The 24,066-nt window shown below is 40.5% G+C and overlaps 1 protein-coding gene across 2 annotated transcripts in view; it reads right to left on the bottom strand.

Annotated features, from left to right (window-relative positions):
• Positions 1–24,066, bottom strand: part of SLC12A4 (solute carrier family 12 member 4) — a 154,068-nt gene that overhangs the window by 109,389 nt on the left and 20,613 nt on the right. For both annotated transcript variants that reach the window (XM_075281777.1, XM_075281778.1), the window contains exons 2-4: positions 19,940–20,037; positions 18,589–18,720; positions 8,651–8,797 (exon numbers count right to left, since the gene is read on the bottom strand). In XM_075281777.1, coding sequence (XP_075137878.1) covers positions 8,651–8,797; positions 18,589–18,720; positions 19,940–20,037 — 377 coding nt within the window. The remainder of the gene's footprint in view (positions 1–8,650; positions 8,798–18,588; positions 18,721–19,939; positions 20,038–24,066) is intronic.

Below are 24,066 nucleotides of genomic sequence, written 5' to 3'. Positions count from 1 at the left end.
GCAATTCTTTCAGCAGCACTTTGAAGAGAAAGTTCACTGAGTTTTCCTCCGCAGACTTTCTCTTACCATTATATCTACGGGAAAGGCGCCGGCGTTTCTGCAGATATAATTGACATGCTGCGATTTTCACAGTGCAACGGTTTTGCAAATCGCAGCGTGTCCGCGCTGCGATTTTCTCCACGGAGTGGGTATGGGATTCGCATAAATCCCATCCACTTTGCAAGTACTGTAAAACGCAGCGATTTTTCACGCAGCATTTCCGCCATGGGCAAATCGCGGTGTTTCCGGCCCGTACGGCCCCAGCCTCAGTATCCAGAAATGCCAAGTCTACAAGCTTAAATTATTATTCCTGTATTGTGAAAATTTGAATAAAAAGTGATCAAAGCAATAGACATTCACATATCCCTAAAAAAAAAATACACCCTATGCATCCCCCATACACTACTCACTATATATATATATATATATATATATATATATATATATATACACACACACATAATATATACATACAGGTAGTCCTCGACTTACGATGTTGATCCGTTCTTGCGCGGCGTCGTGAACCGAATTTCGACGTAAGTCGGAAACCTACCATACCGACGCCGCGTAGGAACGGATCAACCCCCCCCCCCCCCTTTAAAATAAAACCCTGAAACAGACTGTGAAACTTACCGTACGGTGCAGGATGGGCGGGCGGGCATTCAGGCCTCCTCTTCCTCCGATGTTCCGTCCTCCTCCTCCGGCACTCGCAAGCTGATAATGGCCTGGGCGCATGCGCAGTAGCCGTAATAGAAGCATTATGATACTGCGCATGCGCCCTGGCCATTAACAGTTCGCGAGCGCCGGAGGAAGAGGAGGCCTGAATGCCCGCCTGCCCACCCTGCACCGTACGGTAAGTTTCACAGTCTGTTTCAGGGTTTTATTTTACAAGCTCACTCGTAACAGCAAGCTGCCAGCATTGATTTTTCGCAGGCTAGTCCTTGCTAGCTGTGAGTGCTGGCAGTTTTCTGTTACAAGGGAGCTGTCGTAACCACGAAACGTCGGAACCCGAGACCGTCGGAACCCGAGGACTACCTGTATATAATATATATATATATATATATATATATATATATATATATATATATATATATATATTAGTGTATATATACACACACACACACGCAACTTCTCATTCAAAGTGTTTTCTGTATTTTCATGACTATGAAAATTGTACATTCACACTGAAGGCATCAAAACTATGAATTAACACATGTGGAATTATATACTTAACAAAAGTGCGAAACCACTGAAAATCTGTCTTATATTCTAGGTTCTTCAAAGTAGCCACCTTTTGCTTTGATTACTGCTTTGCACTTTGGAAGTATATAATTACACATGTTAATTCATAGTTTTGATGCCTTCAGTGTAAATCTACAATTTTCATAGTCCTCAAAAAAAAAAGAAAACTCTTTGAATGACTGCAGAGTGATCATTGTAGGAACAAACATGAGAAAAATCGCACAAAACGTACTTTTTCTTCAAATCCATCCCATTCTGATTTTTTTCCCAGTTTCCCAGTACATTGTACAGAATAATAAATGGTAGAATGGTGAATTAGTGAGGTGCAGCCGGTTAGTGCTCGTGAGTGTCCTGCTATCACATCTGTATCATACTGTCCATTACTTAGGGATTCCTAACAACATGGCCACACTCACTGCATAGACAAAAAGTGTGCAGCTTTAACCCATCCCACTCTTCCTCATAGTGTTGAAGAGGGAAAAGGAGAGGGGAGAAAACCATCGCCGCCTTCTAAACCTCTTTTTTTTTTATTCTTCCATTTCCAGAGTTTGAGCGCTTAATGTTTGCGGGGCAAATTGTTATTCATAATGATACCATTTATTATTCTGCACAATGTACTAAGCAGCAAGAGAAAAAAAAGAACATTCTGAATGGGGTGCATTTGTACGTTTTTATACGGGCTTTGCTTTTTTGGCGTTGACTATGCAGCTAAAATTATGTCACCTGTATTTTACATTTGGTATGACTCCGGGGGACACCAAATATATATAGTTTTATTTACAGTGGCTTGTAAAAGTATTCATATCTCTTGAACTTTTTCACATTTTGTCACATTACAACCACAATCTTAAACGGATTTGATTTAATTGTTAGAGCAACACAAAGAAGCAGATAATTGTGAAGTGGAACAAAAATGATACATGGTTTTCAAAATTTTAGTTAAATAAAATCTCAAAAGTGTGACATGTAAAAGTATTTGGCCCACTGTACTCTGATACCTATAAATAAAATCCAATGCAATAAATTGCCTTTAAAAGTCATTTAATTACTGTGTGTCATTTAGTCACAGTGTAAATACACCTATTCTTTGAAGACCTCAGTGGTTTGTTAGAAAACACTAAAGAACAAACAGCATCATGAAGACCAAGGAACTCATCAGACAGGTCAAAGATAAAGTTGTAGAGAACTTTAAAGCAGGCTTAGGTTATAAACACATATCCCAAACTTTGAGCATCTGAAGAAACACGGTTCAACCCACCATCCAAAAATGAAAAGGAGTACCTACCAAGACAAGATTATTTTTTTTTTTTAGTTAAAATATTGAAAACCATGTATCATTTAAGTTCTGCAAGTGCTACATTGGGTATTTTTGTTTTATCGGGCCAGGTGTACTTTTTAATATACCATATTGGTGAATATCTATTGCTTTGATCACATTTTATTGAAATCAGAGATGTAACAGCAGTTCAGCACTTATATCGTACATAATTGAATATAAGCCGACCCCAATATAAGATAAGATAAGATAATCCTTTAATAGTCCCACAATGGGGAAATTTCAGTGATACAGTTTCATAGATGGTACAGTAGTATATAACAAGAGAGAAACACATACAAGCACATGGCAGATAGAGAAATCCTAGGAATCAGAGCAACTAAAAAGGAAAGAAACACAGACACACTGCAGGATCATTTAGCTCTCTGTGCGGATTGATGTTAATAATACAGCCGAATGTGGTTGGAGGACAATGAGGAGGGGGGTCACAGCATGTAGATATAACAAGCCGAGACCCCTAATTTTACCACAAAAAACCTGGGAAAACTTATTGACTTGAGTATAAGCCGAGGGGGGAAAAATCCACCATTGCAGATAAAAAGTCTGGTCATGTGCATTGCAGCTTATTAACTCCATGGGGATCATAGTAATAGCAGTTAACCCCATCATGTCCCTCACATTATCCCCCTGTGTGCCTCACATAAGAGTTACTGATATGTGGGACATATGGAGGTAATAATTAGGTATCTTCATAATTAAGGTCCTTCATTAGTACCCTCATGTGTCTTACATATTAGTAACCCTTATATGGGGCACACAGGCGTTAATATGAGGGACATGATGGGGTTAACTGTTATTAATGTGAGGCACATGGAGTTACTGAAACTAAATTAATAACCCCAAATGCCTGACAATAATAGGCAGAGTAACTAAAGGAAGGAACCTGTATGTGTCACTTTAATGTAGCTTCCTCTCCTCCATATAACAGACATCTTCCATAAGACACAATGAATCCTGGCCACTCATCTGCAGGGTAGATGCTAAAACCTAGTGTGCTAAAGGACCTCTGATGACGTCATGACCATGTGATCAGACTCTGGTGTGGGCGGAGCTACTAGGATTTAGGCTCAACCTTATCTGCAGATGTTACATACCAGTGACTACAGCACCTTTTATGACATCACAGTCACGTGACCTCATGACAAGCCAATCACAGAGCAGTAGCACTAAAGGACCCCCCCCCCCTTCCAGTATTCTGTGCTCCGTGGACCCTGATTCGTGTATAAGCCGAGGAGAGCTTTTTCAGCATGAAAAATGTGCTGAAAAACTCAGCTTATACTCGAGTATATACGGCAATAATAATCTTCCCGTAGTAGAAGTTAGTAGACTGAGCTTTTCTGACACAGGAATACCTAATGTGTTTCACAGTAATTTTTTACTTTAATATGTATTCTAGAAAAAGGGAGGTGATTCAAATTTTTTAATAGTTTTTTACATTTTTTTATTATTATAATTATTAGACCCCTAGGATTCTTGAACCCCAGGGGGTCTGATTGCTAATGCGATATATTACAATGCATTGCAAAATATCAGCACTTCTTTTACAAACTACCTGTGTGAATGTAAAGACAATGAATGTAGACAATTACAATATTAGAGCGAAAGGATACTATTTGGGGGCAAAATTCTACAATCATAAGGAGGACCCTCTATCTCATACATAATGAAATACAGTTGAGCATGGAGATACAGGTTCCAAATGGTATCCTGGAACACATTTTTAACTCTAGATTACCAATGCTGGCATTAAAGCTAGTCCAATAAATACTCAGCTGGAAATCAGGCAGACCAAGGAAGTGTTGCACCCTAGCACAGACATTCCTGGAAAATCTTATGCATGTATGGTGAAGCTTTAATCTGCTGTAAAAGTGCATTTTGGAAGCCTCGCTCCCAAATGTTATGGCAGCATGGATGTCCTGCACATATCAGTAAACTGTTAGTGTCCCTTCTATCACTACTATGGCTACCGACTGTCATATGTGATGGCTCCAAAGGTCATCACAACAGCCGTTAGAGTAGTGTAGCACTCCACAGCAATTGAAGTGCTCACCAGAAGGACTCCATACCGCAACTCAACCACTGTCAGATCCCAAACAGATCCTGGATTGCTAAAAACTATATTGACTATAAATGTAGAAGGAACAAGAGGTGGCAATACTGTATACACAGGCCATTAAAAAACATTTTCAGTAAGGGAAGGCACTTGGTCTGCGGTCTGATAATGGATGCTATTCATATGAATGGGAGGTGCTCAACTGCTAAATGCACAAATACAGCAGAAAAACTAAAGAAATAATGCAGGGCACTCACCGAAATTATCACTAAAAAGTACAGAACTTTATTGATTCTTCATTAAGACATCAATACACAGCGAAGGCATGCCTGAAAGCAGAGCAGCAATAAACATTACGTGACTTAGACGCACTTTATCAAGCTTGCTATGAGCTATAACAGGCATGCTCACAAGATTATATATACAAATCCACCAATCAAGAATATCCTGGACATCAAACAGTTAAAGGGGTTGTCCCATCACAAGGATCCTATCTATACTGCTTGTTAATGTGAATGTAAGACTTTTCCCAAATACATTGCTTCAGCAAAACTGCTTTATTTGTCCAATATCTTACTTTATTCATTTTTTTTTTACACATCCCTCGACTTATCTGGTCATAAGTCAAGTGATGTATCTGCTGCTCTGAAGGGAGAGGGAGGAGGGGCTAAGTGCACGGGAGCGAGCCTGGAGGGGGGGGTAGTTTACCCTTTGGGGGGGAAGGGGCCGCCAATACGGACCCAGCATCCGCTGTAATAGAGAGGCGGATGCCGGGGAGGGTTAGACGCTAGCACAGATGCCTGCAACATCGCTATGCTCCTACCCTGCATGAACCCAGCAGGGACAGGAGTGATGCTGCTATTCCGGGGGGGGGGGGGGGAGGAGCGGAATAACAGCATTGCTTCTGCCGCTGCTGGCTTCATGCAGGGCAGAAGCATAGCGATGTTGCAGGCATCTGTGCCGGCATCTGTGCATCTGTGCCAGCGTCTACACTCCCCGGCATCCGCCTCTCTATTACAGCAGATGCCGGGTCTGTATTCACATATGCAAAGCCAAGCGGCGAGATACCGCTGGCCCTGCGTGAACGCTCATAGACCAGTCTAGCCTTCACAATGCAAATACAGACCCGGCATCCGCTGTAATAGAGAGAGGTATTATGTAGTATTCGCATTGTGAAGGCTAGACTGGTCTATGAGCGTGCACGCAGGGCCAGCGGCATCTCGCTGCTGGCTTTGCATATGTAACCTCGCCCACCAATGACGCAACAAAGCCGGAAGAAAGAAGAATTTACAGCAACGAAGACTGGTGAGTATGCAACGTGGGAATACCCCTTTAATAAAAACTAATAATTTGGCGCTACCACGGCCACCAATGAAATTGTACAATTAAAAACACACGTGTACACATAATTCCTCCTTCTATCAGACTAGAAGGAAGACTGCAAAGAAAATCTCAGCTTTTACTAAGGCGGACCTGAATGAGGCCTGACAGCAGCGGTATACTTGATGATCAGTGGTAAACCTCTCCACCAATCACATGCGACTTTAGCAAAACAGCTGTGCCTACTATGGGAATGGTTTACAACCGCTTCATTCAACTCCTCTTCGCTCCGGTCTCTATCTGTCATCTCTATCAGACAGGATATACAAGAATTTTCTGTCAGACTATAATTTTATTCCTAGTGGCTAGAAATGCGACGAACTACAGTGTATAAAAGATTTGCTAATCCGTGCCATCAATTTAATGGCTTCATTAGCTGCTCTTAAACATAATTTTTAGAGCGGCACAATCAAAATGAAACTAAGCAAAAGCTGCAATCAAAATGTAAATGTATCACATATAGACAGATCTATTATGACACAGCACTAGTTAAACATATAAACATACAGACTAACATCTAGTAAATAGGGTCGAGTAACTACTCTCAAAACACTAAATGGAAATTAATAAAAAAGAATAATAATTATACAGATACATCACCTTTCGACAAAGGCCAGGACAGAAGCCCAATACAATATACAAAACCTCTCTCTCATAAAAGACCCCCATATCCAGTTTATCATTAAGCCCCATTGGGTCCATAGCAGAAGTGCAGAGAATTATTCTAGTCTCTTGTAGTAGTCTCCGACACCTATCACCTCCTTGAGCTGATGTTCCAGCTTGCAGTAACCCTGCAAAGGTAACTTGCATCACCTCCACGAGCCTTATTAACGTGTGCTATCAAACGAGGTGATCCTTTTTTGCTTCTATAGACCTAAAATGCTCCCTGTATATCATCTTATATTATATAAGAAAAACTATTAGACATTTAAGTGTCCATTTCAGGGACTGTTTGATGCCCAGGATATTCTTGATTGGTGGATTTGTGTAAATAAGCTTGTGAGCATGCCTGTTATAACTCATAGCAAGCCTGATAAAGTGCCTCTAAGGCACGAAAGGATCGTCGCTGCTCAGCTTTCAGGCATACTTCTTCCGTTGTGTATTGATGTTTTAATGAAGAATAAAAGAGGGTACTAAAGATCCAAAGTAAAAGGATCCAACAGAGTTCCAGATTGTCTAGCAGCTGTAGCCTCCTTTCTCTCATCCCGCTTTCTCAAACGCAACATGGAGAAAACAGAGTTCATCATCTTTGCCCCACCCTGTACGGCCTCTCTACCTGACCCATCTATCAAATTTAACGGAACCACACTTTCCCCTGTCCCATGGATCTGATGCCTTGGGATAACCCTGGACTCTGACCTATCCTTCAATTTGCACGTTCAAACTCTCAACACTTACCAAGACACATAAGACTGACCCCAACAATCACAGGCTTCAAGAAGGCTCTGAAGACTGCCATATTCAGGAAGGCCTACAACCCTCAATAACACTACTGTCTCCACACCAACATCTGAACAGTCTCTACCCTCACCTGCTGTCTCTATTCCTCTTCCCTCATAGATTGTAAGCCCTCGCAGACAAGGCCCTCTGTCCCACTGTGCCTGTCAGTCATGATTAGTGTTATAACGGTTTGTATATTTTGTGTATTTTATGTAAACCCCCAAATGTAAAGCACCATGGGAGGAAGAGGAAGGAAGAAGGAGGAAGGAGGAAGAAGGGAGGAGGGAGGAAGGAGGAGGGAGGAGGGAGGAAGGAGGAGGGAGGAAGGAGGAGGGAAGAAGAGGAAGAAGAGGAAGAAGAAGAAGAAATAATAATAATAAAAATAATAATAATAATAATAATAATAATTATAAAAAGGAATATATTGAAAAAACAACAAGCAATAATTAGAACCTAAGCAAAAAAAAAAAAAGGGAGGAATTCTAGGCTGCGAATATCTTTGACACAAGCCACAAGAGCAGGGCCAGTAGAAGGGTGCACATTTTTCCCAATTGAGAGCCATAAGTGATTTTGCAGTAGAACAGAGATACAGGAACAGTATTTTATATTATTTTTTAATAAAGTTTGTGCTATATTTTTATGCACAGCACCTCAACAAAGGTTAGCCTATTCTTGCAGCCATGAACAGAATAGATTGCCATAAAATAAAATACTTCCATAGCATCAACCTCATGTCTTTTTCATATGGAATGCTTGATTATTTTTATTATTTATTTTTACAGCACCATTAAATCCATTGTGCTGTACAATTAAGTGTCAACATACAATTCACAAAATACACAATACAAGTAGAAATACTAACTGTGACAAACTGGTACAATGGGTTAGAAGGATTGTCCTGCAAAGGCTTACATTCTATCAGGGAAAGATGATAGAGACATTAGTGGGGGCAGGGGGGGTTGACTGATTGCTTCAGAGCAATGACAAACTTTGTTCCACATACAAATCTTTATAAACATTTTAAGCAAGCAAATAAATAAATAAACATGCCTAAAACAATGCTGCCTCAAGGTATTTTCAGCCAAGTAAAAGTTTTGTGCATTACATACAATATTTATTTATTTCTAAACTACATATGTGTATAACTAAAGTTCACTTACACAGCAACAGCAAATTAATACAATAAGTAGAGTTTGGATTACTCCAGCTGTACCCACTATCCACGTCAATCGAAGAAACAGTATTACTCCTAAGATGTTTTGCAGACATGGAAGGTAGACACCCATGAGTGTACCCATACTTGGAGACTGCAAGACAAAAAAAAAGGAAAGAAAGCAAAATACAAAACACAAGCAAATTCCACACTGTTTTATATTTTATAGGACAGACTTTGATATGGAAAAAAAAGCATGTGCACAAAGGAAATAAGCCATAACTCATTACTTCCTTTAGGCTAAGGCTCCACGTTGTGTAAATGCAGCTTCTTTTGTTGCAGATTTTGCTGCGTTTCTTTCTTTTTTTTTAGCCAAACCTAGGAGTGGCTAAAAAGGAATGGGAAATATCTAGGAAGCTCTTATGCCATATGCTCATCCCACTCTTGACTTTGGCACAAAAAAACACAACAAAATCTGCAAAAAAAAAAAAAAAGCAAAGTGGGGCTTCAGCCTTAAAGAGAATCCTTCGCCACCTCCACCAATACACGTTTTTTGCATGTGTTAATAAGCAGTACCTAACTGATTCCAGCACAGTTCTTCTCTCTAGCATCCACCATGCTAGAAATAAGTATGGCACAAGGTTTAAAAAGAGGAGCTAATTGATATGTCATCACTAGTTGCCATGCTGACTTCAGACGCCATACACAGGTCTTGTGATAAAAAGACTGAGTTGGCACCGGATATGATGACATGGGATGCCTCAATCAGGTCACGCATAATGAAACTGATACAAGTACCCAGATGTCTATGTAGTAGTCTTGCTATACGATATCTGATTGAGACGTCTAATGTCACCTCAGTCCAGCTATTGCAAAACCTGAGAATGGTGTCCGCCATCAGAACGGCATCTCCTGATGACATTTAGCTCCTCTAAACCTCGTGCCATACTTATCTCTGATACAGGTCAGAACTTGGCTCTTTAATTCTATCTTCCGATATTCATAGACACAATCTAATAAGCTGGTGTAGTCATTTATCAGAACATCAGATGGCATTAAAGAGGACCTTTCATGTTCTCGGGCACATGCAGTTTTATATACCGCTAGAAAGCAGACAGTGCGCTGAACTGTCAGAGGGGGGTGTTCCGTACTGACCAGCCATGACGCTGAGGAGGAATGTCCCCACCCAGAACTAGTCTATGGTCGAGTATCAGGGTTGGGCAGTAAGTAACGCCCCCTCTGACAGTACAGCGCCGCTATAGACTCTACTGTCAGGAGCAGCATTCCTAACAGACTGACAGAAACACCATTCTGACAGTGAAGCGCTACAGTAACAGCAACGATAGCTCTTCATCAGGGGTACATAACGGCAGTAAGGAACACCCCCTCTGACAGTTCCGCGCACTGTCAGCTTTCTAGCAGTATATAAAACTGCATGTGCCTGAGGAAATAAAAGGTCCTCTTTAAATTTAGAAATCTGAGCCCCGCTCTCATCAACCTGCTTCTTAAAAGGGTATTTCCATGAACATAATCATACCTATATTTATAGATAATTAAAAGTTAAACCTTTTTGCAAATATAAGTAGTTAAAAATGCTGCAGAGATTTAAAGATGTTTTCAAACTATCTTAGTGGTGACAGCCTGTTATTATTGATCGGTTGCTAATGGATACGACCATAAAAGCAGAAACTTTCTATGGTCTGGGACTTGTCAGGAACAGTCTATGATTTTCTAATTGTACAGTGTTGGCCAAAAATATTGGCACCCCTGCAATTCTGTCAGATAATACTCATTTTCTTCAAGAAAATGATTGCAAACACAAACTCTCTGGTATTAATATCTTCATTTATTTTGCTTGCAATGAAAAAACACAAAAGAGAATGAAAAAAAAAGTCAAATCATTGATCATTTTACACAAAACTCCAAAAATGGGCCAGACAAAAGTATTGCCACCCTCAGCCTAATACTTTGTAGATGCATGGAGGAAATGGATAAAGAACAGGATTTATACTCAGCCAAATCGCAGCATCAAATCAGTCTCCAACAAATAGTTTTCTCCACCCAATTCAGAAGCTCAGCTCGGAATACACTCCCTCGGCTCGGAGCTTGATGAAGAAATCCAAAATGAAAGTTGATTCCAGCCAAGTTTCGTGGAAAAATTGAAAAATTTCTTCTTTATTGATTAAAATACCATAATAAAGATGACAGCACACATCTCAAAGGAGCATGGGCATCAGACTGACGCGTTTCGGATTAATACCTTTGTCAAAGTCTGATCACTTCCGCTCCATGTCTCCCCTAATATAGTGTCTAAACACACCCTGAGACAGGTGATTTAACTCAAGATAACAAACAACATATGTTGATGCAGAGGAGACATCGAGCACATACATAGTTAAAACCAAAAACAAAAAACACAAAAATGATCATGATACACATACAATAAAAACAATAATCCATTGGACATAGATTATGATAAGCATATCCTCACAAAAAATGCCTAAATACAGGATCAACCAACATGAAAAAACCAAAATATGAGACAAATTACGATAAAGACACTACCTAACACAATGATGAAATTTAAAGTACAAAATGTCGTAATATATAAATAGACTATAATAATTTATCTACCTGTATAAACATCCCAGGTCAGCTCACACCAAATCAACTTCCGTGGAATATCCCCACACAGTGAAAGAATGCCCTAATGAAAAAATGGCCACTTCTCCCAACAGAATATGAAAAGTGCGCATGTACCCATATGAACCGCGTGTTCAAATTCCACTTATTCTATTGGATAATACATTCTCATGAATGGGCTTGTGCAACCGGTTAACTCCAGTGGAACATCCCCACAATCGGACAAAGCCCCACTCAAAGATGGCCATTTCATAGGAAAAAAAAATACAGAAGTGCGCATGTACCAGAATAAATCACATGATCAAATTTCGCCTTTCTCATTAGATGATACATTTTCATTGATACTTCTGTGTGCGTTCACAAAATGAAGATGAACATGATGTATCAACATATTCTTTCATGCAGAGGTGTGTCAGGAAACCATGGGATGTTGTTTATTCTCTTGTTGATAGATGAATGATGAAAATAGAAATGTCGAATATCGACCAAATTCAGTAATACTGTTGAAAGTAAGTATAAAATATGTGTAAGTTTACTATGCAACATAATTGAAACAACAATATAGCCCATTGAAGAATATTGATTATACATATTTTTTTTCTAAGACATAATGTCACACAAGAACCAGATGTATTTTATACCCTATCTTAAAATACAGAACATATCGTATGTGTCCAAACTAGATATAACCATAGGACTATGGAACCGAAAATTTAGTAGATGTAAGATACATCATTTCTGTTATTCATACCCAAAGGGTATCGGGTTTCTAATTTTAGAATCCAATGGACCTCCCTAATTCTCAATAAACGTTCCCAATTGCCCCCCCTAATGGGACACTTCACCAATTCAATACCACAGAATTTTAACCCAGACATATCACTATTATGTTTTTCTTTGAAATGTCTAGATACCCCTGTGTTTTTAAGACTATCAGGATTACTGATGCTACGAAGATGTTCTGAGATTCGTATTTTTAGAGGTCTGATGGTACTTCCTATGTACTGCATTTTACATGTTTGACATTCAATCATATATATAACATATTTACTGTTACAATCGATATGACCTTTTATTTTATATGATTGACATGTTTTCATGTTTGAAAAACTCGATATCCTTGAAGTCCATCTACATGTGGAACATCTTAGATGTCCACATCTAAAAGAACCCTCCATATTCAACCACATATTCTGTAAGTTTCTATTTTCCTCATTATTCACCAGGAGACTGGGTGAGATGTAATTTCCCAAAGTTTTTCCCCTCCTGGAGATAAAACTACATCCCTTTTTGATTACTTCCCCAAGAATTGGATCCTGATTCAAGATGGGTATGTTATTCTTAATGATACGAGTTATATCATCATATTCTACACTAAACCTAGTGGAAAAATATACATCCTTGTTGTTGTTTGTCTGCTTTTTATTTTGTGAACCATAAAGCAACTCCTGTCTACTCCTATGCATGGCAATATTATATGCTCTATCAATAGACCAGCGCGGATAATGCCTTTGTTTTAGTCTGCCTTTGACAATTGAGGCTTCCTTCTCAAAGATCTCCTGTGTTGAGCAATTCCTTTTAACCCTTAAAAACTCCCCCACCGGCAGGGATTTCTTTGTGTGTTTAGGGTGCATGCTATGTGCATGCAAAAGTGTATTGCCTGCACTTGGTTTTCTGTAATTGCAAACACGTACTACGCCACCGTCGCAATCCCCCATCAACGTAACGTCCAGAAAATTAATACTTTGTTTTCCTATATCAAAAGTGAACTTTAAATTGTAGGAATTATTATTGATGTAATCTATAAATTTCGGTATATCTTCAACCTGTCCCGTCCAGATCAACAAGGCGTCGTCAATATAACGACCGTACCAATAAATTTGGTTCCGAAAAGGGTTACCGATGTCATATAAATGTTTCTCCTCCCACCAGGCCATGACAATGTTGGCCAGGGAGGGGGAGAAACACGCGCCCATGGGCGCCCCTCTTATTTGCAGATAAAATTTGTCCAGAAACATAAAATAATTGTGATGTAATAAAAAACCTATGACCTGGATGATATATTCATTAAATTCTGGATCATAACCCGTATGGACATACAAAAAATGGGAGAGTGCGGCGATGGCAACGTCGTGTGGTATAGAAGAGTAGAGGGCCGCCACATCGCAGCTGACCCAGGTGAAATCCCCCCTCCACTGAAACCCATCAAATACTTTTAAGATTTCCTTGGTATCTTTGATATAACTTGGTGTTAATTTGACTAATGGCTGGAGCAATTGATCCACCCAGCCACACAAACGCTTGGTAACAGAGCCAATACCAGAGATGATGGGTCTCAGCGGAGGGGGGACCCCTCCCTTGTGCACTTTCGGTAGCCCATGAAAAATGGGAACTACCGGATGTTCTACACACAAATATTCCATTTCTTTTTCAGTAAGAAAACAATGATTCAGGCCCTCCTCCAGAAGAGACCTGACCTTTAGAGAAAAAATCCTAGTGGGATCCTCACCAAGGACACGATATGTTTCAGTATCATTCAATATAGTATATGCTGCCTGAACATAATCGCTCCTATTGAGGATCACAACTCGCCCTCCTTTGTCTGACATTTTCACCGTGATATTGTCATTATCCTGTAATTCTTTTAAAGCCAGTCTCTCATCCGTACTCAGATTGTCCATCTTAGATTCAGTTCTCCGTACATCATAAAGTCTCATGAGATCTTTCTCTATAGCATTTTGAAATATGTCTAATGTTGGACATCTCGAGTTTGTGGGATAGAAAAACGGATTCTTTACATCCACCTTGAAATTAGGTGTACACAAATCACTCCTTTCATTACTCCCCAAACTCTTGAGATTCAGAAGGCAAACCTGTTCATCAAACAATAGTTTGTTAAATTCATTTGTTACGGAAAAATCCTCAGTTGTTATCATATCTCTTTCTGACCCATGTTTGTCATAGAAATGTCTCTTAATCGTGAGCAGTCGAATGAATTTGTTCACATCTAATAAGGTTTCAAATATATCAAAATGTTCCATAGGAACAAAATTCAAGCCTCTCGATAATAATTGCAAACGTGTCAGAAAAGGTAAAAGACGAAAGATTTAACACACTAGAAAAATTATTTTCATTGCCTGTTTTAAATAGAATAGTATCTGTATCACAAACTGTCTGCAAACCATTCCTATCAGAATACTCCCCTATTAGGTTTGATTTTTCCGTGTTTGATGTCTTGTTTGTCTTTTTATGTTTTCTTCCTGCCCTGTGGGTTTTTTTCTTTGATAGGGGCTCTTTGTGTTTGTTCCCCCTAAAAAACTCTCCTGTGACCGAGTGGAACCGGTATCAGATCCTTCCGATTCTCTCTCGGTAGAGCTGAAAGAAACTCTCCTTCTATTGAAACTGTAGATGGACTTCAAGGATATCGAGTTTTTCAAACATGAAAACATGTCAATCATATAAAATAAAAGGTCATATCGATTGTAACAGTAAATATGTTATATATATGATTGAATGTCAAACATGTAAAATGCAGTACATAGGAAGTACCATCAGACCTCTAAAAATACGAATCTCAGAACATCTTCGTAGCATCAGTAATCCTGATAGTCTTAAAAACACAGGGGTATCTAGACATTTCAAAGAAAAACATAATAGTGATATGTCTGGGTTAAAATTCTGTGGTATTGAATTGGTGAAGTGTCCCATTAGGGGGGGCAATTGGGAACGTTTATTGAGAATTAGGGAGGTCCATTGGATTCTAAAATTAGAAACCCGATACCCTTTGGGTATGAATAACAGAAATGATGTATCTTACATCTACTAAATTTTCGGTTCCATAGTCCTATGGTTATATCTAGTTTGGACACATACGATATGTTCTGTATTTTAAGATAGGGTATAAAATACATCTGGTTCTTGTGTGACATTATGTCTTATAAAAAAATATGTATAATCAATATTCTTCAATGGGCTATATTGTTGTTTCAATTATGTTGCATAGTAAACTTACACATATTTTATACTTACTTTCAACAGTATTACTGAATTTGGTCGATATTCGACATTTCTATTTTCATCATTCATCTATCAACAAGAGAATAAACAACATCCCATGGTTTCCTGACACACCTCTGCATGAAAGAATATGTTGATACATCATGTTCATCTTCATTTTGTGAACGCACACAGAAGTATCAATGAAAATGTATCATCTAATGAGAAAGGTGAAATTTGATCATGTGATTTATTCTGGTACATGCGCACTTCTGTATTTTTTTTTTCCTATGAAATGGCCATCTTTGAGTGGGGCTTTGTCCGATTGTGGGGATGTTCCACTGGAGTTAACCGGTTGCACAAGCCCATTCATGAGAATGTATTATCCAATAGAATAAGTGGAATTTGAACACGCGGTTCATATGGGTACATGCGCACTTTTCATATTCTGTTGGGAGAAGTGGCCATTTTTTCATTAGGGCATTCTTTCACTGTGTGGGGATATTCCACGGAAGTTGATTTGGTGTGAGCTGACCTGGGATGTTTATACAGGTAGATAAATTATTATAGTCTATTTATATATTACGACATTTTGTACTTTAAATTTCATCATTGTGTTAGGTAGTGTCTTTATCGTAATTTGTCTCATATTTTGGTTTTTTCATGTTGGTTGATCCTGTATTTAGGCATTTTTTGTGAGGATATGCTTATCATAATCTATGTCCAATGGATTATTGTTTTTATTGTATGTGTATCATGATCATTTTTGTGTTTTTTGTTTTTGGTTTTAACTATGTATGTGCTCGATGTCTCCTCTGCATCAACATATGTTGTTTGTTATCTTGAGTTAAATCACCTGTCTCAGGGTGTGTTTAGACACTATATTAGGGGAGACATGGAGCGGAAGTGATCAGACTTTGACAAAGGTATTAATCCGAAACGCGTCAGTCTGACGCCCATGCTCCTTTGAGATGTGTGCTGTCATCTTTATTATGGTATTTTAATCAATAAAGAAGAAATTTTTCAATTTTTCCACGAAACTTGGCTGGAATCAACTTTCATTTTGGATTTCTAATACTTTGTAGCACAACCTTTAGACAAAATAACTCCGAACAACTCCGAACCGCCCGGACAACATCCAGGCAAGTGTAGAGAACGCTCACGAAGATGCTTGGGATAAGGACAAAAAGATGGCAAGACTACATCCTCATTAATGTGAAATGTTAAGTAGAAAAGATGGTGGAGGACGAAGGACAACCTTGTCCTTGTCGAGAACCAAAAAAGGAGACTGCCAAGACAAGGCAGCAATCTGGGAGATAGAAGTAATGGCCACCAGAACGGCAACCTTCCAGGACAGAAGATGTAGAGAAATCTTGAGCTTCTTGAAGACCCAAGGGAGAAGTGGAAAAGGAGGAAAAAGGGACAGAAGATAAAAGTCCAACCAGGGAATCATGAGAACATTGACTGCGAGCACTTGAGGGTCCTGGGATCTGGTCACGTATAGTGGGACCTTTTGGTTCATGCGGGAAGCGAAGAGGTCGACATCAGGAGAGCCCTACTGGGGCCTCTTGGGTAGGGGGGGGGGGCGTCTTCTCACCTTCTGGGAGATCTGGCTTGCCAGTGTAGACGATGCCTGGGTTCAGGAAGTGTCGACCAGCTACTCAATAGAATTTTCCTCCCTCCCAGACTGAAGATTTTTTCGTCCGCTTTAACTTCTTCCATCATTCGTGTGGCCACTCTTCTCCAGGCAGTCTCCAACCTCCAGCGGCAGGGTGTCATCGTCCCGCGCCTGTTTCAGAATGTTTCTGGGACTACTACTCCAACCTGTTCACCATTCCCAAGAAGGACGGCTTATTTCGCCCTTTTCTGGCTCAACACGTCCATCCATGTTCGCAGGTTTCGCATGGAGTCTCTGCAGTCAGTGGTAGCATCCATGGAGTCAGAGGAGTTCCAGAGGAGTTGTCATGATCCTATACCTGGAGGACCTCCTGGTCAAAGCTCCCTCCAGGGCAGACAATCTCTCCAGCTTGCAGGTCACCTTGGATCTTCAGCTTCGATTTGGCAGTCTCATCATCGAGGTAAAGTCTTATCTTGTGCCGACAAAGTGCATGGTATTTCTGGGCAGGATTCTCGATGCCTGCCAGTGCAGAGTCAACGTCCCAGACTCCAAGGACCTGGCTTTTTGGCTCCTTGTTCTCTTCAGTTCTGCATGTGGCTCTTGGACATGATGGTCTCATCCTTTGAAGTTGTCCCCTTTACCCAGTTCCACTAATGGCCTCTTCAGCTGGCGATTCTGGCTCACTGGGACAGGCTCCCATACAGTTTGGACTGCCTAATTCTGCTGCCTCTTCGCGTCCATCAGGAGCTTCTCTGGTGGCTCTTCTTCCCGGTAATTTCCCCGGGGAAGTCCTTTCTTCCCATCAATTGGCATCTCCACCAAGCCAGCCTATACTGCTGGGAGACAGTTTTTGGTGTCTTGAACATCCAGGGCCTGTGGTCCAAGGTGGAATCCTCTCTCCAGGTCAACCTGCTAGAACGGAGGGCCATCTTTTTGGCCTTTTCTCACTAGACCTCCCTCCTTCAGGGACGTACAATCTGAATCCGGTCCAACAACTCCACCGCTGTCACCTACCTGAACCATCAGGGCGAAACCAGGATCCATGCAGCCTTTCTGGAGTCCTCTGTCTCAGGTGGGCAGAGCTTCTCATCCCCGCTCTTTCAGCGGTCCACATTCCGGCAACGTTGCCTTTTTTGGCACATTTTTTCGCAAAAAACGTGCAGAAAAGAAATGTGACACTTTTTTTTTGCAGTCCATTCACTTTAGGGGAGGGGAAAACTGCCTGACGTTTTTTTTACCAACAACTGCGGCAAGGTCCAAAAACCGCTTAACGTCCAAAGGTCCAAAAACGCTTTCCTAATTAGGAAGCGTTATTTTTCCAGACCAAAATAAGCCACACGTAATTTACGTGTGAACTAGCCCTTAGGGATGTGTATGTGTCCTGAAACGCATAAGCATCATCATGATCGTGTGTCCTGAATGGGTGATGTAATATCCCTTTTTTACCTTTTTTTTTTTAATATGAAGTAAAGTTTACGTTTTATTTAACTGTGGCATGCTCGAACATTTTTTCTATACTTTTCAAAAGGTATATACACCTGTATAACAAATAAAATTAACAGTGTAGGCTGTAGTTTATCTTTGCCTGCCACATACACTACATTCATATCTATACATATAATACAAAACTATATTAATTTATTTGATAGGTTTCAAAATAATCAACAGTCATGCATCAAAGATGTTACCTTGAATACTTTTTTATGAGTTCCTTCTCCACTTTCAGCCTCTTCATGCTCCTTTGCGCCTTGTGTGATGTTTGTGTAGTTTACAAGGCGGCTAAGAAGAGAAGAAACTTTAGGTCGAATGTCCAGTTCTTCCTACCAGTTAAAAAAAAATATATATGTAAATAAAAATATATATAATAAATATTTTTATATAGGTTTTTTTTTTTATTTCATTATCACCGCTTGACTTTTTTAACTACCTAAACTAGGTTTACACTTGTGATTGAAGACCATTTGGGGAGTCCGTCCCACATTCCACTTAAAAAAAAAGCTGAGCGAAAAGTCTAACATGCACAACTTTCTACGTTTTTTTTGGGTGCATTGGTTTTCCTGGTCTACTTGGGGTATGGAAACCCCAACGTAAGTGTGAAACTAGTGTTAGGCATATAAAAACTAGTTGCTACTCAAAATTTTAGTCATCAATTTTTAACATAATCTGATATAGTTACTATCAGTTAGTAAATGTTTCACAATTAGGGTGCATTCACACTAAATATACGCTGAGCCGATTCTGAATGTAAAACATGTTCAGAATCAGCGAGTACAAAGCAGATCCCATTCATTTCAATGGGAGCCGAAATACGAGCGCTCCCCATTGAAATGAATGGGCTGCTTTTTTTTCCTATTCGTTTCAATGCTTTGTACGTGTTTTACGTTCAGAATCAGTTTTAGTGTGAATGCACCCTTAAAGAGCAATATGAAAAAAAAAAAAAAATCTAACATGCTTTACACCACATTTTCTAATTGTTTCAGACACATTTGCATCTTCTATTCCCTCTTCTAGGATCATAATTAAAAGGGGTGTGCCAAATGGACACTTATTCCCTATCCACAGGACGGGGATAAGAGTCTGATCACTGGGGGCCCTAATGCCGGGTCCCCTAGCAATCGGGAGAACGAAAGTCCATCCAAATCCTCCTTGAGAAGTGGGTGCCACTCTGCCTGTGTGAACAGCATGCCATTCACGTCAATGGGGTTGGACGCTGAAGATTACAGTTTCGGCAGAAGCATAAAAGAGAATGGAGCGCCAGTCACGCAAATGCACTGGGGCCATGTGACACGTCAAACACATGGAAAATTGCACAAGAAAAACAATGGTTTGCTCATTTTTAACGTAGCTGTAGTCATTTTCTAGTTATTGACACGTTTCTTATTGTTACAGCCATTGACATGTCGCAGAGGTTAACCGATGAGGAGCAGAAATACATTGTGAAGATGCTAGGGAGAGCTAAGCAGATTTCATGGTCACATGCGTGTAGGCTAAGTGATATTTACACCGTAAGGAAACAAATGTTTGTACATTGAATCTCACCTCAAATAAAGCCAAGTTCCTGTCGTAGAAGTCATTTCCTCTGAAATGCGGCTCAGAGCTTCTGAGAAATGGACTATTCTCTCTGACACTCCCATGACCTGCAAGCATAAATTTTGGTAATTTAATTGGAAAATCATCTAACATATGAATATAATTTACAGTATTGTAATACATAAATAAACCTGCTCGTCTGAGCAACTAACTAAACAGTAGGTTATCTTAACTATACGTGTGCCACACAGCCAAAATAGTGCAACATTGTCTCACCAGACTCAGGGTTGCAGTACAGAACCATACACCTCTTTCACCCCATGGAACTGAAATGCAATACAGGACCTGCAGCCATTTACTGGCCCAGTAATGAGCCAAGGATCTACACCTGGGCTGTGGCCTACTCCAGATGTGAGGAACACCCCCCAATGGTATAAGGCTATGTTAGAGTACAGTGAGGAGGGAGTTCCTCATAGCCCAGTACCGAAAATAAAAGCACCAATATCTCCACCACAGGGTACATTCTGGAAAAGTTGACAGTGCGCTGAGCTCCGCACACTGACCGATTTCTACCACACATATACCGTACATTGATGAGGGCATGTAAGGTCCTCTATTAACCTTCAATTTATTATGGACGTTAGAAGGTTTTAAAGTGAAAACAGCGATTTTACAGATTTACAAGAAAATTTCTCAATCCCATTTGTATGGGGCTACTTCAATTTTGAAGGGGATTAAAACCCTATATATTAGAAACATCCCATAAATCATATTTTCAAAACTAGATAATAAAGAATTCAAAACAGCATTTGGGAACTTCTTACATGAGACCACTATAAAATGGCAAAGGAGCATGTGCAGTCGGGTTTTACGTCGGCCATTTTGCGGTGATCTCATATTAGAAGAGGAGTGAAGAGGAGGAGGAGGAGACACGTCAGGAGCAGAAGACAGAGGCGGAGTTGGAATGGATGACAATGCTGTGCTCTGAGCACAATTAGCATAAAGAAGAAAAGAAGAAAATTCAAAAATGGTGGTGCGGATCTGCAAAATAAAAGAAAGAGATTAATAGCCTTTCTAAAGGCTAATACTAAATGCTTTTAGTTTTAAATCCGTTTTTTAATGATAGAATCCCTTCAGGCATTTCACAGGAATTCATAAATATGTTCGTGAAATTTTTATCAATAATACGTTTTTTAGCCCTACACATTCACAGGGGTTTAAAAGAAAATATTCAACTCAATTTGTAATTTCTCCCAAGCATGGAAATAACCCACATCTGGATGTTTGGGCACACAGCAGTATGACAGAAAGAAGGTGCACCACTGGTCGTTTGAAAAGCAGATTCTTTTGGAATAGATTTCAGGTGACATATCTCATTTACAAATACTACCTGTACAATGGACACCCCCTTCAAAGTGACCCCATTTTGGAAAATACGTCCCTTAAATTTATCGAGCCTAACGGTAGGACTTGAAAATGGAAAATGTATTTTTATTTACTAATAAACACTCACTTTTCATTATTTACAAGGTGTTAAAATGGATTCTTTCATTAGAATCCCTTTTTTCAGAAGTACCACATCAGAATAGCCTTAAGAAACTACCTTATAGAATTCTCTGCGCTGCTGTTCCAGTAATTCTCCTGGTTTTCTCCATATGCAAATGAGTCTCCTGACAGCACAGGGGACGGTATCCCTGTGCTCAAGCAACACAGGGGGCACCCCCTAGGCTGCTTCAAGACTCTCCAGTGATGCCCTTCCTCTTCTACAGCTGCGCCTCTCCACTGCATCATTCTGTCTTCTTCCAGTGAGACTGCGTTCACTCGTGTAGCAGCCAGAGAAAAATAGCCGACATGACGTCCGTAATCGGTTATGCCCGATGGGAGAGTTGAATGCACGTCTTGTTGGCCATTTTTCTGTGGCCGCTACACGAGTGAACAGTGTGGCCGGAAGAGGACGACAGGTTGATGCGGCGGAGAGGTGCGACTGTAGAAGAGTAAGGGCATCGCTGGTGAGTCTTCAGGCAGCAAAGGAGAAGCCCCATTTGTTGTTTCAGTGCAGGGGGACCGCCACCTGTGCTGTCTGGAGACTCATTTGCATATGAAGAAAACCAGGAACATCACCGGAAGGATAGCCTTTCTTAAGGTTATTCTAACGTGGTAGTACTGAAAAAAAGGGATTCTAATGATAGAATCCCTTTAAAGGAGAAAATCCACCTCACAATTTAGTATGCAATTTCTCCTGAGTACAGAAATATTCCTAATGTGGATTTAAATAGCTGTTTAGACACACAGCAAAGCACAGAGGGTGAGGAACACCACAACAGGACAGAATAATTTTTTGGTTGCTATGACGCATTTGCAGAGACCCTAAGGTGCCAGAGTAAAGGAAAGTACAAACTGCACCCCTCAAAAAAAATTATCAAGGAGTATAGTAATCATTTTTATCCCAGAAATGCTTTCCAAAAACAAAGACACAATGGGCTGTGCAAAATGAACATTGAAATTTCAGTGCGCAATATGTCATTTCCAGTTTGTAGCACGGTGAAAAGCTTTCCAGTTTGCTCTGTCTCCTGATTAAAAATACCCTACATGCATCCCTAATCTCTAGACTGAAAATACAACAGGGATGAGAAGTGAAAGAGCAACTGTTGGGTATTTGAAGAGGTTTTTTTTAAACTCGTTTTATTGAAGGAGATGCAACAAAATAAACAGGATAATTAAGAAAAACATGTACAGAACAGCAAAAAGGGTAAAACATAGAAACAAAACAACACAGAGAAACAATCAAAGAACTGCCACGCCACCATCCCACCCCCGCCCCTCTACCACGAGCAGACAAAATTGCAAAAGGCATTACAGTGTCAGCAAGTATACAATTTTACCAACAAATAAGGTTCAACGGATCCAGACCTTAGTAAATTTCTGGTGGCAGCCCCTACCTTTGTATATAATTTGGTTAAAGGGGAGGATTGAATTAACCAGTTTGCGCCATTGAGACACCGACGGAGACCGAGGGGCCATCCACCGAAGGGCAATAGCCTTCCTGGCATAGAATTGACTTTCCCGAAGAAAGATCCGGACGTGATGGTGCCAAGCCTCATTGTCCAGGACGCCAAATAAGCAAATTTCAGGGGAAAATGGGATAGGACGGCCCAGGACATCTGCTAGGAGATCCACCACCCCCCTCCAGAAAGCCTGTACAATTGGGCAGTTCCATATCATATGCCAGAAGTCCACACAAGGATGCGGGCACCTGAGGCACCGATGCACCTCCCATTTGTTTCGGTCTCTGAAGAGCGGATAGCCTCAACTTAGATCTAGAGGCCCCACACAAAAGAAGTAATCAGGGAATCCAACTGTTTAAAGAAGTGGAGGGGCACGGGCATGGCCGAGTGGCTCAATACATATAGGAACTTAGGCAGGACAATCATTTTAATGAGATTAATCCAACCCGCCACAGATAGGGGTAACGCAGCCCAGGTTTGAAACTTAGTCTTAAAATGGGAGAGGAGAGGGAATATGTTCAAAACAAGGAACCGCTTATGGTCCCTGGGAAGTATAATACCGGGATATTTGAATCACGAGACTACCGGCAGCCCACACATCATTCCACCCCACCACCACTGCTGAAGCATGACCGATATACATATAGGAAGATTTGGCCCAGTTAGTGTGCAGGCCCGAATAATTACCAAATACATCTATCAGTTCCATGGCGCGGGGCAGCGACACAGAAGGGTCAGACAAAAAGAGGAGGAGGTCGTCGGCATAGAGCGCAACTCTCTCCTCCCGGGAGCCAATAACTATACCCTGGTAAACCAGGTCCTGTCGAAGAAGCATGGCCAAGGGTTCTATGGCTAAGGCAAACAGCAACGGCAGCAGACAGCCCTGACGTGTACGCCTACTCAACAAAAAATAAGAGGACAGTGAACCATTAATGGACAACGCCGCTCTAGGGAATCGGTACAGGAGCGACACCCAAGTAAATAAAAGCCTCCCCAAATCCATATTTATGTAGGGACTGTAAGAGGAACGAATCAAAGGCCTTGGTTGTATCTAAGGAGGCTATCGCCCAATCACCAGAGGAGACCGACTCAATCTGGGCCACCACCTGAACGCGTCTAAGATTATCAGAC

The sequence above is a fragment of the Leptodactylus fuscus genome, chromosome 7, assembly GCF_031893055.1.
Source record: "Leptodactylus fuscus isolate aLepFus1 chromosome 7, aLepFus1.hap2, whole genome shotgun sequence".
NCBI classification, from domain to species: domain Eukaryota; kingdom Metazoa; phylum Chordata; class Amphibia; order Anura; family Leptodactylidae; genus Leptodactylus; species Leptodactylus fuscus.
Note: the sequence above shows the minus strand (reverse complement) of the source record. Positions and strands in the feature narration are given on the sequence as shown.